Source organism: Spermophilus citellus, assembly GCF_964194105.1.
Source record: "Spermophilus citellus genome assembly, chromosome: 15".
NCBI lineage: Eukaryota > Metazoa > Chordata > Mammalia > Rodentia > Sciuridae > Spermophilus > Spermophilus citellus.
Window position 1 is genome coordinate 44,185,253 of NC_138195.1, and position 16,701 is coordinate 44,201,953.

At 48.9% G+C, this 16,701-nt stretch overlaps 1 protein-coding gene across 4 annotated transcripts; it reads right to left on the bottom strand.

The window, feature by feature from the left end:
• Window positions 1-7,248: 7,248 nt before the first annotated feature.
• On the bottom strand, window positions 7,249-15,907 carry TYSND1 (trypsin like peroxisomal matrix peptidase 1). 4 transcript variants are annotated; one of them, XM_081268146.1, is made up of 4 exons: window positions 14,383-15,906; window positions 12,588-12,718; window positions 11,247-11,432; window positions 7,249-8,029 (listed from the first exon to the last, which is right to left on the bottom strand). In XM_081268146.1, exons 1-4 carry the CDS (start codon window positions 15,543-15,545, stop codon window positions 7,812-7,814), a joined length of 1,698 nt encoding a protein of 565 aa, XP_081124272.1. In that variant the 5' UTR covers window positions 15,546-15,906; the 3' UTR covers window positions 7,249-7,811. The 4 variants fall into 4 exon arrangements, 3 of the variants coding, with proteins under 3 accessions (XP_081124272.1, XP_081124273.1, XP_081124274.1); XM_081268148.1 differs by having other exon boundaries at window positions 7,840-8,029; window positions 11,344-11,432; window positions 14,383-15,905; XR_014018999.1 differs by having other exon boundaries at window positions 7,916-8,029; window positions 10,998-11,432; window positions 14,383-15,907.
• Window positions 15,908-16,701: the final 794 nt, after the last annotated feature.

Sequence of the window (16,701 nt, forward strand, 5' to 3'; positions counted from 1 at the left end):
AGCTATATCCCCAGCCCTTTTTAAAATTTTATTTTGAGACAGGTTCTTTCTAAATTATCAAGACTAGCCTTGAACATATGATCTGTCTGCTTCAGCCTTGCGAATTTCTGGGATAACAGGTGTGCAACACTGTGCCTGCTCTAACTGTCTTTTGAATACTACCCTCACCTTCCCAGTTTTCACTGACAGTCACACAGAGGTAACCATTCCTGTATCTTCACTATAAACAGTGGTCCAAGACCTTCATATCCTGTACTCCTGATATAGGGAGTGAAGTGTTCAATTCCCTCTAGAAGATGCCGGTGCCTGGAATCATCTCTGTTTGGGAAGGAGGTTGGTCATTCCACCAGCAACGGGTTCTCACAGGCCCAGCCTGTATCCTCCAGTTCTCTGGAATCCTGCCTCTCTTCCTTTACTGGTTATACCTGCCTTCTTCTCTAAGCCCCTGGAGCTACACAGAAACCAACAGCAAAGTATGAGTGTGGAGAGCCGTAGGCCCTGCCTGTTCTAACGCTGTCCAGTGGTCCAGTGGGGAGTTATCAGGAAGTCACTGGCTGGACATGAGAGTCCACTGGGTACAGCTAGTCTTGCCTTTGTCCTGGGCTTTGCTAATTTTCAAAAAGTTTTTTTGTTTGTTTGTTTGGTACTGGGGATTGAACTCAGGGGTGCTTTGCCACGGAGTCACATCCCCGGCCTTTTTTATTTTCAGACAGGGTCTCCCTAAATTGCTGAGGCTGGTCTTAAACTTGCAATCCTCCTGTTTCAGCCTCCCAAGTCGCTGGGAGGACGGGCTACACCACCATACCCATTCCAAAGACTTTTTATCTCCTTTTTCCTTCCTTAAACTCTGAGGAAAATAGTGTTACAAACTCTGGTCAAAGTGCAGGTGTTTAACTGTGACACTAAGACAACAAGGACATCTCAGACCAATTTTTTAGGGAAGAGACCTCACTTGGCTGACTGTGTGTTTCCAGCGTCTGGCACTAACCCCAGCATCTGGTTCCCTGGGCAATCACTAATGTTTGCTAAATGAATGATTTTTTAAAATTAAAATATGATTTACATGTCATGAAATTTACCCTTTCAATATAGTCATGAGCTGGGTGCAGTGGCTCATGCCTATAATCCCAACGGCTCTGGAGGCTGAGGCAAGAGGATTGTGAGCTCAAAGTTAGCCTCAGCAACTTATCGAAGCCCTACACAATTCAGTGAGACCCTGTCTCTAAATAAAATATAAAAGGGCTGGGGTGCATGTATTCAATCCCAGGTACTAAAAAGCAAAACACAACAAAAAACAGCATACATAATCATGGTGGTAAGGTTGCACAACCATCATCACTATCTAATCCCAGAGCATTTTCATCATCCCCAAAGAAATCCCATAGCCATTAGCAGGCACCCCCATCCTCCCTGGCCTCAGCCCCTGACAACCAGAATGATTCATTTCTGTTGAAACAGTCCATCCGTACTCTTAGAAAAAATAATAGCTAATATTGATTGACACAAATGAAGTGCTTTGGATACCTTTTCAAGTTCATCTTTCACATGGTTCTTGCAAGACATGTCTTATTAATTTCTATTTTACACATAAGGAAATAGAGGCCCCCACAGGCTAAGAAACAGGCAAAGTCACTCAGCTAGTAAAGCAGAGCAGCTGAGATTTGAACAATAGGTGGCAACTGTGACCCCAAAGCCAGGAAATCCTCTGGCAGGGTAGCAGCCTAAGAGAGCTGGAGGTCACTGAGTGGGCAAAACAGTCTCAATTGTGGCATAAGGCGAGCATGGGAAATTTCCTGAGTTCAGCCCAATAACATGTGACACAGAGAATAGAGACTCTCAGGCCTTCCCTGGGTCTGGCTAGGTTGAACAGGAAGCACTCAAAAGCACAGCAGGAAGGTAAAGACAGAAGAGAGCAGAGGGAGGTGGAAGGGGGAAGAAGCTGCACTTGGGCATGGCACGTCTCTAAGGATCTGCTCAAACCCTGAAAATCAACAAGTTGTCCTCTTTGCCACCCAACATCTTATTGGCATGCAGAAGACACCCTCTCCAGGAGAGGGGACAGGGTCTCATGCAATCCCTTTTGTGCCCTTTCCGAGGCAGTTCATGTCGCACCTCTCTGCCCATCAAGTAATGCCCAAAGCTTTGGAATTGAAAATCAGGGGTTGGGCCTAACAAAGGACCTTTGTCTTTGAATTTCTGGGTGCTAGAGGTTTTAGGAAGGCTTGGTGGTTTGGATACCGAAACACTGGCAATTACAGTCCACAGAACTTTGATGACTGGTGGGGACAGCAGGCAAATTATCTGACATCACAGAATCTAAAAGGAGGAAGAGGTGTTTATCTGATCCCCAGGGAGCCTGGGCCTGAGGACCTTTCTGACAGACAAGGGGCTGTATTGTTCTTCCCAGGGTCACAGGACCAGGATCAACTCAGGAACCTGGGAAGAAGCAGTAACCCCACTTAGGGAAGAGGCAACCATCAATTCTGAAGAGCTTGGTAAACGTTCTCCTTTTTTGTCTGTAGTTACAACTGAATCAGTAAGACTCAAAGGAAAGAGAGGCCCCATTTCTGCTCCCCCCAACATATAGTTGGGTATAATGCTCCCAGCTGGGAAAAGACTGTATTAGAGTAGATTCTGCTGCTATGACAGATAGACCACAAAATGGAACAGGAGTGCATTTCCTGCTGGAGCATCAGTTCTTGGCCAGTAGACTGATGAATGAGGCTGCCTCCCATACAGTCATCCAGGGACCAGACTAAAATAGGTTCTATTCACTGCAACATGTAGCTTCCAAGTCTCAGATGTTTCCTTCATTCCCATCGAGAGGAGGGGGTCATTGCTTAGAGAAGTCCAGGCAGAAGTTTCTTGTAGGCCAGACTATAATGCTTCACTACCTGCTCCCTAGATCCAGGAGTTGGAATTCAGAGACATGCCTATATGTGAGGGTGGCCATGAAATGCAGGCTAGTATACACCCGAGGAGAAAAGAAAATGGACTTTGCTAACATCATGTCTGTCTCTGTGGCCTGGGTCTTAGGCCTCGCTAGGCTTCTTCCTATGACTCTGCTTGTCACTTCTCAGCCCATTGGAGGCTCCCACTTTGCCCCTGTCCCTTAACCACTGTTGACCCTGGCCCTTTGTGGCACCTACTCCTGCAGTATCACCTCCACTCCCCGCCTCATCTGTAGTCCAGTCAGGCCTATCCTAAATGGACCCACCCTGTTACAGCTCCATCAGAAGGCACAGCCCCAGATGCAGCAAGATGTGGGCCCAATTAGCTCTTTGTTCTACTGGGCATTTGTGTGGGAAATCTGAGAGGCTTCCTGCCCTCTTCCTATTGAAGTAAAAATGTCACTGGGCAAGCATCAGGCATGGTGGCCCAGGCCTGTGATCTCAGTGACTTCAGAGGCTGAGGCAGGAAGATAGCAAGTTTAAGGCCAACCTGGGCAACTTAGCAAAATTAAAAAGGGCCAGGGCTGCAGCTCAGAGATAGAGTGCCCCTGGGTTCATCCCCATGCCAGAAAGAAAGAAAAAAACACTGGGCAGGCTTGGGTGGAGTAGCTAGGGTGGCCCCTGCAAGGACAGAATTAAAACAGGGAGCCTGGGACAGCACGGAGAGGTCAGGTCAGGAGATGGCCATGTGCTGGCAGTGGAGCAAACAAGTGAACATAGTGAGAACAAGGGAGCCAGGGTCCCCTCTGATGGAGGGAGGTGTTTGAAAAGCTTCATACTTACACAATAGCTTCCAAACTGGAGCTATTTGTGTGAGCTCATGGCATACCACAGAGAGAAAGCAATAGAAATAAACAGATGTCAAGAGGGCCTGGGAGCAGCAATGTTCCAAATGCCATTTTCCACTAGAAGAATCCTGGAGAAATGGCTGATTCTAGGAAAAGGACAAAGAGACCTAGACCATTTTGTCATGAAGGATGTTCTGAAATAATGATGGGGAGATGCCACTTGAAGGCAGGCCCACTAGCCAGATCCAGAGCAATATGGACACCAAAATAAATGACATTCTAACCCACCCAATAAAATATGAATGCCACCTCGTGTGTGTAGGAGGAATGACAATACAAAGTGACCACTTGGCAACCAGTTCAGTTCAGTTACTCAACCAGCAAACAGAATAGGTACAACACCTAACAGGTAAAGGTGGAATAAGGAACAGTAGATTTACATAGTCCCAAAGTACCTCTGCACAAATTTTGGGGGGAGATACCAGGAATTGAACACAGGACTTCATGCATGCTAGGCAAGTGCTCTACCCCTGAGTTCATCACCTGCTCTTTTCATATTATTTTGAGACAAGAGTCTCACTAAGTCACCCAGACTGGCCTTGAGATTGTGATCCTCCTGCTTCAGCCTCCCGAGTTGCTGGGATAACCGGCCTGCACCTCTGCGTCCAGCTCAAATTATTATTCTTTATTACCCAGGAGAAATGAGAACTTTACAAAGGAGAAAGTTGTAGTCAAAATTAGTATCATCTGGGCTGGGGATGTGGCTCAAGCGGTAGCGCTCGCCTGGCATGCGTGCGACCCGGGTTCGATCCTCAGCACCACATACCAACAAAGATGTTGTGTCCGCCGAGAACTAAAAAATAAATATTAAAAATTCTCTCTCTCTCTACCTCTAAAAAAAAAAAATTAGTATCATCTGTAATCGGATAAATAAACATTGTGTGCTATTCCAGAGGACATGCAATGAGAAGACATCACTTCTGTGATTACCCTGCCCAAGATGCTTGGACAAACCTAAGTGAGGAGACAGACCATGAAATGACAGTCCTGTTGTCTTCAGAAAGTCAAGGGTATGGGGCTGGGGCTGTGGCTCAAGCGGTAGCGCGCTCGCCTGGCATGCTTGCGGCCCGGGTTCGATCCTCAGCACCACATACCAACAAAGATGTTGTGTCCGCCGAGAACTAAGAAATAAATATTAAAATATTGTCTGTCTCTCTCTCTTTGAAAAAAAAAAAAGTCAGAGCCTGAGGAACTGTTCCGATTCAAGGGAGAACAGAAAAGTGGCACATGGGTGCAATCCGTGACCCCAAGTTAGATCTTTTGTTACAAAGAACACCACTGGGGCACGGTTGAAATCGAGTGGGGTCTCTGAGCGAAGGATGTTTAGGAATTCTTGTGGATTTTCTGTGTATTTAAAATTATTTCAAAAATATATGTATATATATATATATGTATAAATGTTACATATATATTATATGTACATATGTTTTGGGGGTACTGGGAATTGAACCCGGAATCACTTAACCACTGAGCTACATCCCCATCCCTTTTTTATTTTCCCAGTAAAAGCTCTTTATTCTTACAGATCAATGACTGTTGGCAGAGATACATTGCAACACAGAATGACTATATGATTAAAATATTCTTTCTTCCCATTGATACAGTTGGCAGTTTTAAAAGAATGACAGGATACATATTTTTAGCAATATAAAAAATCAACTTTTAACAATAAATATTCAGAGATGGCTTGGAGTTGACTGTCATGGGTTTGCAGTTGGGTGTATTTCATGAAGCAGGGATCCTTTCTCCTCTCTTCCCCCAACCAACAGGCAGGTAGAGGACCTGATGGAGAACTCTAGGACCCCAAGACCCAACATCAGAGCCACAGGAGGGAAGGAAGCAGAGCCCCTCCATCACACTGCACGGGAGCCAATCTTCCCTTCTTGGCCAGACACTACTTTGATCTTGACATGAACAATAAACTCTTAAGCCCTGAGATGGAGGGGGCTTCCTCCGCACTGTCTAACTCATCTGCTCCTCAGCACCCTGCATTCTCAGACCTCTACTTGAGGTCTCAGAGCCCTGAACTTGTCATCACCTCATTGTCATCTCAGCCAGAAATCCAGGCACCACTGGACCTTCCCCCCTCCGGGACTCAGCCCTCCATCTGGCCATTTCAGCCTCTTGTGGAACTCAGTCCTCCCATGCCCACTGTCCTGCCTGTCAACTTCTCTCTCACCAAGGCCATCAAAACCGGTCCTGGGGCCTCAGCCTTTCTCCTTTCCAGTTTGGGAGCACTCCCAGAACAACGGTGTGGTTGCACACTTCCTGCTCCCACTTCCCACTGTTCTTGGCTAGAACACTGTCCCCATTTCTAGTCCACTTGGTACACCCTGAACTCTTTCACAGAACAGCACCTGAGTCACCTTGATGAAGCCCCTCTCTGGTCCCTGGACATATTCTTGTGCGGCCAGCTGTTCTGCGCATTGTACTCTGGGCCAACACACCAGTCTCCCAGGAACAGACTGAGTGCCTTGGCACCATATGCTCTGGAATAGATCCTCCCCTCCCACCCACAGGAAGGCCAGACCTCAGACCCAGCCTCCTGCTTCCACTGACCCACTGTAGGACTTCTCATGCTAACCTCACCCCCTGGGCCCGTTCCCACTCTGTAAAGGCAAGAACCACCATCATGGAAGCCTTCTCCAGTTGCCCAGAGTCCACTAAATATTAGAAGCAAGATACTCCCAAGGCACTCTTCCTGCCTAGATCAGCCCCCTAGCCATCTCCCAAATGGCATTCAACCTGCAAATGAAAATCATTTTTTGCAGAGGTGCCGGGTTTACTGGATATTGAACCCCGAGGCACTTTACCACTATGCTACATCTCTAGTCCTTGTTGAGACAGGGTCTCCTTAAGTTGCTTAGGGCCTCACTGAGTTGTTAAAGCTGGCTTTGAACTTGCAATCCTCCTGCCTCACCCTCCCAACAAAAATCATTTCTTAAGAGCCCTAGGCACACAGTGCACAGTGTCAACTCACAGTTGGTCTTAGCTCCTGGAAGTTGCTGTGGCTTCCTTGGAACTCCTGCCCAGCCTGGAGCCCAGCCCAGACCTCTGCATATCCCAGGAATTTTCTAAATAGCTGCTGCCAGGGGCTGGGGATGTGGCTCAAGCAGTAATGCGCTCGCCTGGCATGTGCGGGGCACTGGATTCGATCCTCAGCACCACATAAAAATTAAAGATGTTGTGCCCACCAAAAACTAAAAAATAAATATTAAAAAATTCTCTCTCTCTTAAAAAAAATAGCTGCTGCCAGGCCAACACCACCACCCTCTAGGACCCACAAGCCCCAGACAGCACTGACTGGGACATGACTAGTAACCAGAGACAGCCTGGCAGGAGACTCCTACGAGATGAAACCCTGCCAAGAAAACAGCATAGAGAGGGGGCATTTCTTTACCGGGTGCTTGTCTACTTCTGATTGAACTCTTAGGAAAAAGAGTCAGCTATAGAGAAGTAGTAGATTGTGTTTATTCCCAAGTCCCAACCACACATTCAACCCCTAAGATCCCTGAGACGCAGGATGTGGGCTGGAAAATGAAGGCACTGAATGAGTGAAGACCCAGGTGTCCTGGCCAGGGACCTGCCTGCCCATAGGTGTGGCAGAGCAGGGACACACTGTACCCCAACCCTTTGTCTCTGGCCTTCAGAGTAGGCCCTGTGTGCTAAGGTCCTCTGAGCAAGCCCAGAGTCCTCTGCCAGCCCTGACAATGGGGAGACCAGGAGTCAGCAGGACAGACGCAAAGTCTTCCAAGCAGCACCCGACTACCAGGACAGGAGTTCTGTGCAGCTGGCTTGAATCCCCAGGAGGGAAATAACATGATTGAGTCTAGTGCTGGAGAAGTGGGGAGTCAAGAAAGCACCCCAAAACAGGCTGCCAACTCTGAGGCCCATGGGACTGGAGTCCTGGAGCTGGGTGGGCCTTGGATCCTAAGGTGGCCACAACCTCAACATCACTTCTATGGCATAAAACAATCATTCTTCTTCTGCAGGGAGAGGGGATGACAGAGCCTCAGAGCTTGCTCCTAGGGGTCTCGGGCAGGGGCCGCTGCAGCCTCCACACCACGCTGACTGACTCAGCAGCGCGGTTCAGGTCATGGAAGCCTCCCAAGTCGCCAGTCTGAATGTACCGCTGCAGGGCCGGCTGAAGCACTGTGATGGGAATGCTGAAGTTCAGGTGGGGGTAGGTGGCCCCTGTGTTATTGTCCCGGGTGTTGCTGGCGACAATGCCTGTTGAGGAGTCAGAAAACAAAGAGGGTATGAGCCAGGGGTAGCCCAAACAGATGTGGGAGGAGGATCATCTCTATTCTGGAACCTCCAGGTCCTGGGGGAGCTCAAAACTTCCATCATAACAGATGCCACCGAGTTTCCTATAATAAGGCAGCTGTTCCTCACACCCCACCGCTAACCACAACCCTGGTCTAACACACTGTGTATTTCACTTATCTGGTCCTCCCTCTCTCCCACTCCATGAAGGTGGCTCTTAAGTGCTTCACTCATGAAGTCTCCTGAGGGCCGAGAAGAGTTCCTGGCAGAGCAGGCCCTCAACAAACACTTGCTGAATGATGAATAGATGAGTCAGACCCACAGACACATTTTGCTTGGCCTGCTGTGTCTGTATTTTTTTTTTAACCTTTATTTTTTATTTTTCTGTGGTGCTGAGGATCGAACCCAGTCCCCCACATGTGCCAGTCGAGCGCGCTACCGCAGAGCCACAACCCTAGCCCTGTATTTTTTTTTTTTTAAGACAATTTCACACAGAGAAGCCTTGTCCAAATAGTTCCTGTATGCCTCTTACCCAGCTTTCCCCTATGGTAATAACTTACTTTATCATAAAATGTTTATGGAAGTTAACTTTGCTAGATGGGCACAGTGGTGCATGCCCATAATCCCAGCAACTCAGGAGGTTGAGGCAGGAGGATTACAAATTCAAATTCAACCTCAGCAATGTAGTGAGGTCTTGTCTCAAAAAAGGAAAAAGAAAAAAAAAAAAACTGGGGATATGGCGCAGTGGTTAAGTCCCTCTGGGTTTAATCCCAGAAAAAAAAATTAACTTTGCTTCTATACTAAAATGAAGAACTCCTTTGGATTTCACTCATTTTCTACTAATGGTCCTCCTTCTGTTCCAGGATCCAACCCAGGATCTCACATTGCTTTAGTTGTCACATCTTCCAAAATCTCTGACAATTTGGGCTGATTCCTCAGCTTTTCCTTCTTTCGTGGCCTTGACACTTTGAAGAGTATGAGACGGTTATTTTGTACAATGGGCCTAAATTTATCCCAGGGTCAATGGAATTTTGCATTATTGGGAAGAATCCCAAAGAAGTGACCTGTCTGTCTCACTGTGTTATCAGGAGGTGGCTGATGTCTATTATAGTACTGTTTGTCCTTTGTATGACCACGAACCAACACGAGGCAGCGCTCTCTACCACTGAGCTACTTCCCCAGCCTGGACACGTGGTACTTTTGGTGTTGACCTTGACCACTGGCTAAGCTAGTATCTGCCAGGCCTCTCCACTGAAGAGAGGATTCCACCTTTGTAAATTCTAAATATTTGAGGAGCTATTCTGAGGCTATGCAAATACTCTGCCCACTACTTTCGACATCTGTCCATTTAGCTCTTGTCTGCAACTGCTGCTGTGGTGTCTTGTGAATCCCTGTTTTCCTCATTTCTTCTCTACATATTAATTAGAATTCTGTAGGGAAGAGCTGCTGCTTGTCTCCATTTCTAACTTCTTTGGTTCTCTTTGTGTCAATGTGGACTCATGGATGTTCATTCTTTTCTTTGGGTTATAATGTGACACTACAGATATTTGTTGGCCGTTTGAGTTGTTCAATGGGAGCTTCAGGGTTGGTCCTGGTCCTGTCAGCACTTGACATGCCCCATCATTCTTCTTATCAGGACTTCCTTTTTTGGGATAAGACACTCCTAATTCATCTTGGTTTTTCCCTGCCCCCGCCCTGGGATCATCCAGTTCTTGGTTCCTTTTGTTAGGGAATAGTATTTAGAAACCAAGGTCTGGGTTCCAAAAGTGCTTGTTGGCAAATGGAGTGAAAGTGTCCCTGTCCCTCTTGGTGGACAGAGTAGGAGATACAGACTGTGCAAGGGTGGGTGGGGGGTACTAACTTATGCACACAAATCTGAATTTTATTTCTGCATTCACCTATTTGTATATATGGCTTAAAAAAGCAACCAGGATGTGAGGAAACATGGAGAAAAGTTGTGACTCTTATTACAAATAAATAACCACAATGAAGGAGAAGCTGAGCTAAGTATCTTTGGAAAGCACTGTTCTGACTGACACTGTAAGGTCAAAGACAAAAACAACTGCACATGAACACACAACACTGTACTAGCTGAAACTGGTGCTCACCCCTGTGAGGTTTTTAGCAATTCTAAAGCTGTTTAGAGTTGAACAAACAAGTAAAAATACTGTAGATAGCAAGAGTAAGGTTACTCACTATAAGAGAAAAAAGTTAGAAATAATGAAAAGCAGTGCTGGGCGCTGTGGGGCATGCCTGTAATCCCAGCAGCTCAGGAGGCTGAGACACGGCGACCACAAGTTCAAAGCCAGCCTCAGCAATTTAGCGAGGACCTAAGCAACTCAGTGAGACCCTTTCTCTAAATAAAAAAATAAAAAGGGCTGAGGGTGTGGCTCAGTGACAAGTGCACCTGGGTTCAATTCCGGGTACCAAAAAAGAAAAAAAAAAGTAGAACTAATAAAGGCTAGTAATAAACAAGTAGTGCTATACACAGAATCCTAGCAGTTTCTGACTTACAGTGCTTCTCTCTCCCTCTTTTTAAATAGCTAAATGGATTTTTTAAAAAGTTCAGATGGGCATGGTGGCTTATACCTCTAATCCCAGCAGCTTGGGAGGCTGAGGCAGGAGGATCGCAAGTTGAAAGCCAGCCTCAGCAAATTAGCGAGGCCCTAAGCAACTTAGCAAGACTCTGCTCAAAAATAAAAGGGGCTGGAGATGTGGCTCCATGGTTAAGTGTCCCTGGGTTCGATCCCTGGTACTTAAAAAAAAAAAAAAAAAATCCCAGCTTCTTGTTAAATACTATCAGGCCACAATCTGCTGCAGCTGAGCAGAGTTCATCCTAATTGACCCCTGACCTTACCCCTCCACTTCCTCTAGTCACTCACTCATTATTCACTTTACCTGCCTAGGAACCATAGGCTTGAGACTGACTTACCTAAGGTCACACAGCAGAGTAGTGAGAGAACAGATCAAGGCCCAGATCTCTTCCCTTCCAGCTCAGCCTACCTCCCTCTCCACCTTCAAAGGCAGAATAGCCTGAAAACTCGGGTGAACTAACTGTGGGCATAACGCCCACCATCTTCCCATTCAGAGGGTCCTCCCAGGGCTGGACACAGAACATTCACAGGGCAGGACTGAGGCTCTGGCAAGGGGAAGGGTGGGAGAGGGCCAAGGAGCTGGTTACCCAGGAGGTCCCCTGAATGGGTGGAAAACAGGGGTCCCCCACTAGAGCCACCGTGCACAGCGCACGTGGTCTGCAGCATCACTGGTGTGTCGTCCACCTGCACCACAGCTGACAGGATGCCTGAGGTCATCGAGGGTCCACAGGTTTGGCCAAAGACACCGAAGCCCACCACACTGACAGCATCTCCTGCAAGGGAGGGAAGGAGGGTGAAGCAGGGGAGGACTCACTCCCAACACATCCCCACCCTCTCCAAAGATCCCGACCCTCTCTGCCCCTTTAGTTTTTACTCAGATACTCCCATGCCAAGGAGCCTTCTTTCCCAGGTCCCCACTGCAGGAAGACCAGCCAGTCACACATGGGGTTCTTTTTTTTTTTTTTTTTTTTTTCCTTTGGACCAGGGATTGAACTCAGGGGCACTCGACCACTGAGCCACATCCCCAGCCCTATTTTGTATTTTATTTAGAGACAGGCTCTCACTGAGTCTCACTGAATTGCTTAGTGCCTGGCAATTCCTGAGGCTGGCTTTGAACTCAAGATTCTTCCGTCTCAGCCTCCCAAGCCTCTGGGATTATAGGCGTGCACCACTGAACTGGCTTTGCGGTTCTTTTCACGTATCTAGGTGCTCAATAAATGTCTGTAGAATTAATATTCATCACCTCCTGGGATTAAAAAGTCTCCTGGGAAAAGAAATGGTGATGAGGGCTATAAAGTAGCCACCACCTTCCTCCCCAAGTGCTTTGAAGGTACAAGGCAGAGCCTAGGGTTAGATGCTTTATAGGCACATCTCAAACAGTCCTCACCACACCCAAGATAAGGTGCATGGATCCCATTCTGCAGATGTGGTGACCCAGGCAGAGGACAGTTTAGCAGTCTGTCCAAGGACAGCAGTGGCAGAGGAGAAGCTGATCCAGAGCACCTGTCCTCTTCATCACTATATCAACGGTCTCCATGAAATGGGACATCTCCCACCATGTGGCAGCATCTCAGAGCCATTTACCTAATCATGCCGTGGGAGCCCTGAAGATACCACACCCTCCTCTGACCAGCCTGAATGCATTAGGAACTCCCAAAACCCAGCCCTCCAACACTACACTGCTGCAGAGCCTGGGGGTAGGGCCATGCCTTACCCTTCACAGGGTACACCAGCTGCCCCCAGCACCTGGGGCATTCTGGAACAGCCTCCAACAAGAACCTCACAGTGCCACCCTGACTCATTACCTCTGCAGGCAGGGGAAGGGAGCTGCCACCTGGTGTGGCATGGCTAGTCAACCCTGACTCTCCTTCCTGAGGTCCAGCCCAGACCAGAGGGCCTGCCTTCAGGCTGTACCCTTTGTCCTTTACCTTCGTGGAAGTGCTCAGTTGGCACAGGCATAGGGACACCTTCTAGGTCCTCCTCCAGGTTCACCACTGCTATGTCATAGGGAGATGTCTCCTGGGTAGCAAACACCACATGTCCCCAGATGGCCACACTCCTGGGAGCAAGGGAAACAAGTGACAGGCTAGTTTCGCACTGGGGAGAAAGCAAGATGAGAGTGACAGCAAAATTCATGGACTTGGGAGTCAGAAGATCTGGGTCAGTCCTGAAACTTAACCAGCCAGGCAGCTCTGGGTATGTCACTTAACCAAACATGCTTTACAAACAATAGAGCACTTGTATGCAAAGTTTCCTGTTCCTTGCCATGATAATGAACACCTGATACCTGCTGAGCACCACATGCCAGGCCTGGTGCTGATGTCTTGTGGACATCATTTCACTTAGAACTCGTGACCCTGTGAATTAGGGACTGATACAATCTCCATTCTACTTATTTTTCATTTTTGGTACTGGGGCTTGACATTGTCTGTTTTATATGGTATAGCTGAAGCCCAGAGGTTGAGTGACATTCCCAGGGTCACATGACAAGTAGTAGAAGTTGGGCAAACAAATGGGAATAGTTCTTCATTGCCTCCTTATGGGTTCATATTTTATTGGGTGGCATGATGGGATGGCATGATGGGCTTCTAGCCCTCTTAGTGCTTGTTTATATACATGCTAGTGCTTCCAGAGCACACTGAGTGCCAGTCTCTGGCCCAAGAATTTACACGTAAGCTCACTTAGAGGGGGCAAGGTGAAGCTTACACACATTAAGTGACTTGCCCAACACCGCACAGGGACATCCTGCTACATACTGAAGGGGTATTTTCCTACAAACACTGTGGTTTTCTTAGGAACAGGAATAGAGGGGTGAGGAGTTGGGGGCCATCATCAGGAAAACCTCACCATCAGCTTTCCCTGTAAAATCATGGCTGTCTGGTCAGCCACCCATGCGGGCCCTCTGTGGCAAAGCTGTGCTAGGTTAGCCACACTGGGCTAACCTTGGGATTTCAAAAGAGATTTGAAAAGGCTTGCAAGGTAAGGCCAGGCATTAACATCAAGGTGCTATACTGCTTAACTTTGGCCTGGATTAAGCACCTGGGGCTACAACAGAAACAGAAAAACCTCACCAGAAAAACCAAGCCTGGAAGCCAAGGCTCTAGCCCAGGGAGGACAAGGCTACTTTTGGCTACACAAGGAACTAGTGACTATCTGAAGTCAGCCTGGCTGCCCACCAGGGTCATCTAAAAATTGTTCACAAAGTTATCCATCTGCCTGGGCCTCAACCCTTCATTTACTTAGGTAGAACTATACATTTGTAACTTTCACCCAGAGAGGCAGCCACTGCTAAACTGCAAGAGATAAAAATTAAGACTAGAAGGTCTATCTCATCACCCCTAGAGGGCAATGTCCTGGGTCCCTGAAATGTCAACGTTAGGGAATGGAATCAAAGGGCTTAGTGAGAGGTGTGAGGTCCAGGGCTAGGAGACAAGAAATTCAGACTGTGAAAAGGAGCTCAAAAATGTCCAGTCCTGTATGTAGGGAAGGCCCCACAGCTCCCAATTCCAAATCTGCTTGTATCTTGGCATCCTGACCAAGCTCTATTCAGGCCCTGCCTATCAAGAATGAGGGGGAGTCACAGGCATCTACTCCCACTACATCCCCAAAGCACCAACATAAATAAGGCCAGCAGAAAGGCCCCCACAATCCTCCATGTGGAAGGTCTGGGTCCACACCTGAAACCTGGTGAGGAGCAAAGAGGGACAGTCCTGAGGCCCTTACTTGGGGGTGACAGAATGCACCAGGACTCTGGCCGCCTCCCGAGGGGCCACGTGCCGGCAGGTCACCACGAGGCGAGACGCCACGGCCACTCCTGAGCCCCACACGGTACCGCACTCCACCAGCACGGCTGCGGCTGCCCACGGGGGTCCCGGGTCTTGAAGGGACAGGCCCCGCGGGACGCCCACCTCGGGCGGCAGGAGATCTGCCAGGGCAGCGGCGTCGGGCTGGAGGTGGGCTAGCGCTGCGCGGGCGACGCGAAGCACCGGAGCTGCGGCGCAGAGCAGAGTGAGGCCTACCCACTCGCGGGCCTTCCAGCAGAGTGGCGCCGCCACCAATGCCACCAGCGATCCTCCCGGTCGCGCAGCGAAAACGCCACCGCCCTCAGTGCCTGGCAGACAGCGAGCGTCGGTAAGCAGCAGCGGGCCGGCCACGTTGCTGAGCACACCACGGCTCAGCGTGTTGAGGAAGATGTCTGGGCAAAAAGCCCCGAACGGGGAACCGCAGGCCAGCAGCTGCGCGCCCTTGGGCACAATTCCGAGAGGCGCTACGGTCACCGCGGGCCCAACCTCCTTCTCCGCCTCCGGGCCGGGCTGCACCCGCAGCAGCGCGAACCAGCCCAACGCTCGCAGCTGATCCTCCTCCTCGTCCTCTGACACCTCATCGTCAGGTGCGGCGCTCGCGAAGCGCCACTGCTCTGCCGCCTCGCCTCCGAAGAGGCGCGCGAAGTGGGCCCGAAAGGCCGGGCAGCTTAGCAGCAGCAATAACTCGGCCCTGCGCGGCGGTTGCAGGGGTCGTCCGCGGGGCCGCGCGGCCAGGCCGGGTTCGAGGCCCGAGCATTGCGGCGTGCACAGTCCGGGACGACCCGGCTCCGCGCGGTCGGCGGGACTCGTGGCCGTTGGTCCCCATTGTACGTGAAGGCGCAGGTCGTCACTACAACTGTCGCCGGGCAGGGTGGTGGTGCCCACCGCGGTCAGGGCCCCGCTGCCAGCCCGCAGGAAGGGAGTGAAGATTCCCCCGTGGCACAACACCAGGCCCGGGTTGCGGCTCAGGATTACCCCGCTGCAGCTCCAAGAGCCCGCTTCTGGCTGTCCGGCCCTGGAGGCGCTCACCACGCAGCCCGCCTGCTCGGCCGCCTTCATGGAGGGCCCCCACTTCCGCCCCATGGTTCCTGGGACTGGACTTCCAAGGTTTCCCCAAGAACAAGCCAAAATGCAAGGTAGGACCGGGACCCGCCAAGCCAGGGGAATTCGACCCAGCGCTACACACAACTGTGAGCTACAGGCGTAAGCCCTGACTCAGGTCTTCCTCGTCAAGCCCGATTGGCTAAGCCCCAACTGACCCGACCCGATTGGCTGGGCATGGGGCCGAAGTCTGATTGGCTGTGTATCTCCTTTCTCCGCCTTCTTTGGATTATCCAATTTGTGGGATTTCTAAGCAGCCATCCCACTAGACCAGCCCCAGGAAAGAGTGACAGGCGTGCGTCACCGGGATTTGTGGTGAGATGGTTTGAGGGATCCGCCCTCCGAGCATAATTTTTGGTAAATAGAAACGAGCACTTAAGTAGCTACACATGCCTATGCCTTAAGAGGCCAGATGCAGATGATCCTTAGTCTCTGACCCGGGATAATGCGGCCAATTTACTAGATATTTTGAAAATGCTGTTATTTTTGTATTTTAAAATTTTTAAAGTAAACCTTAAACCGGGAGCGGTGGCACAAGCCTGTAATCCCAGCGACTCGGGAGGCTAAGCAGGAGTATGTAAGTTCGAGGACAGCCTCAACGATTTAGCAAGATTCCCTGCCTCAAAATTAAAAAATAAAAATAACTAGGAATGTAGATCAGTGCTAAATTTCTCTGGGTTCAATCCTCAGTACAAAAAAAAAAAAAAAAAGTAAACCCTAAGCAATCCACCAGGGGGCACAGAACTCACAAAATTACTCCTAGGACCTTTTGTTGCTAAAGTGCCAACTTGACAAATCTCATGGAAACTGGATTTGCTCTAAATTAAATTGTCCTTTAAACTATGATAATAGTTTATAATAGTAAAGTCAAAATTTTTCATCATGCAATTCTATATTTTGCAGTATGCACATTTGACACAATAACATTTATAACCACCACTCAGGATTTATGTAGGCCAGCTAATCTTTTTTCTGAAAAAAAGCAAAAATGGAAATAGTTCAAGTTTTGCTGGCCATATAATCTTTGTCACAAATACTCAACTCTGCAATTGTATCACACAAAAGCCAAAGGAACCATGGTGGCTGTGTTCTAATAAAACTTTAAAGTACCCCTGAGTTTAATCCCCAGAACTATACA

What these genes read in the sequence shown, in the direction of transcription:
- TYSND1 (XM_081268146.1), bottom strand. Translation starts at nt 15,545, where the DNA reads ATGGGGCGGAAGTGGGGGCCCTCCATGAAGGCGGCCGAGCAGGCGGGC. An exon ending in AACTGAGCACTTCCACGAAG is followed by an intron (nt 11,433 to 12,587) that starts GTAAAGGACAAA and finishes CCTCCCTTGCAG; the next exon opens with GAGATGCTGTCAGTGTGGTG. An exon ending in CCATTCAGGGGACCTCCTGG is followed by an intron (nt 8,030 to 11,246) that starts GTAACCAGCTCC and finishes ACTCCTCAACAG; the next exon opens with GCATTGTCGCCAGCAACACC.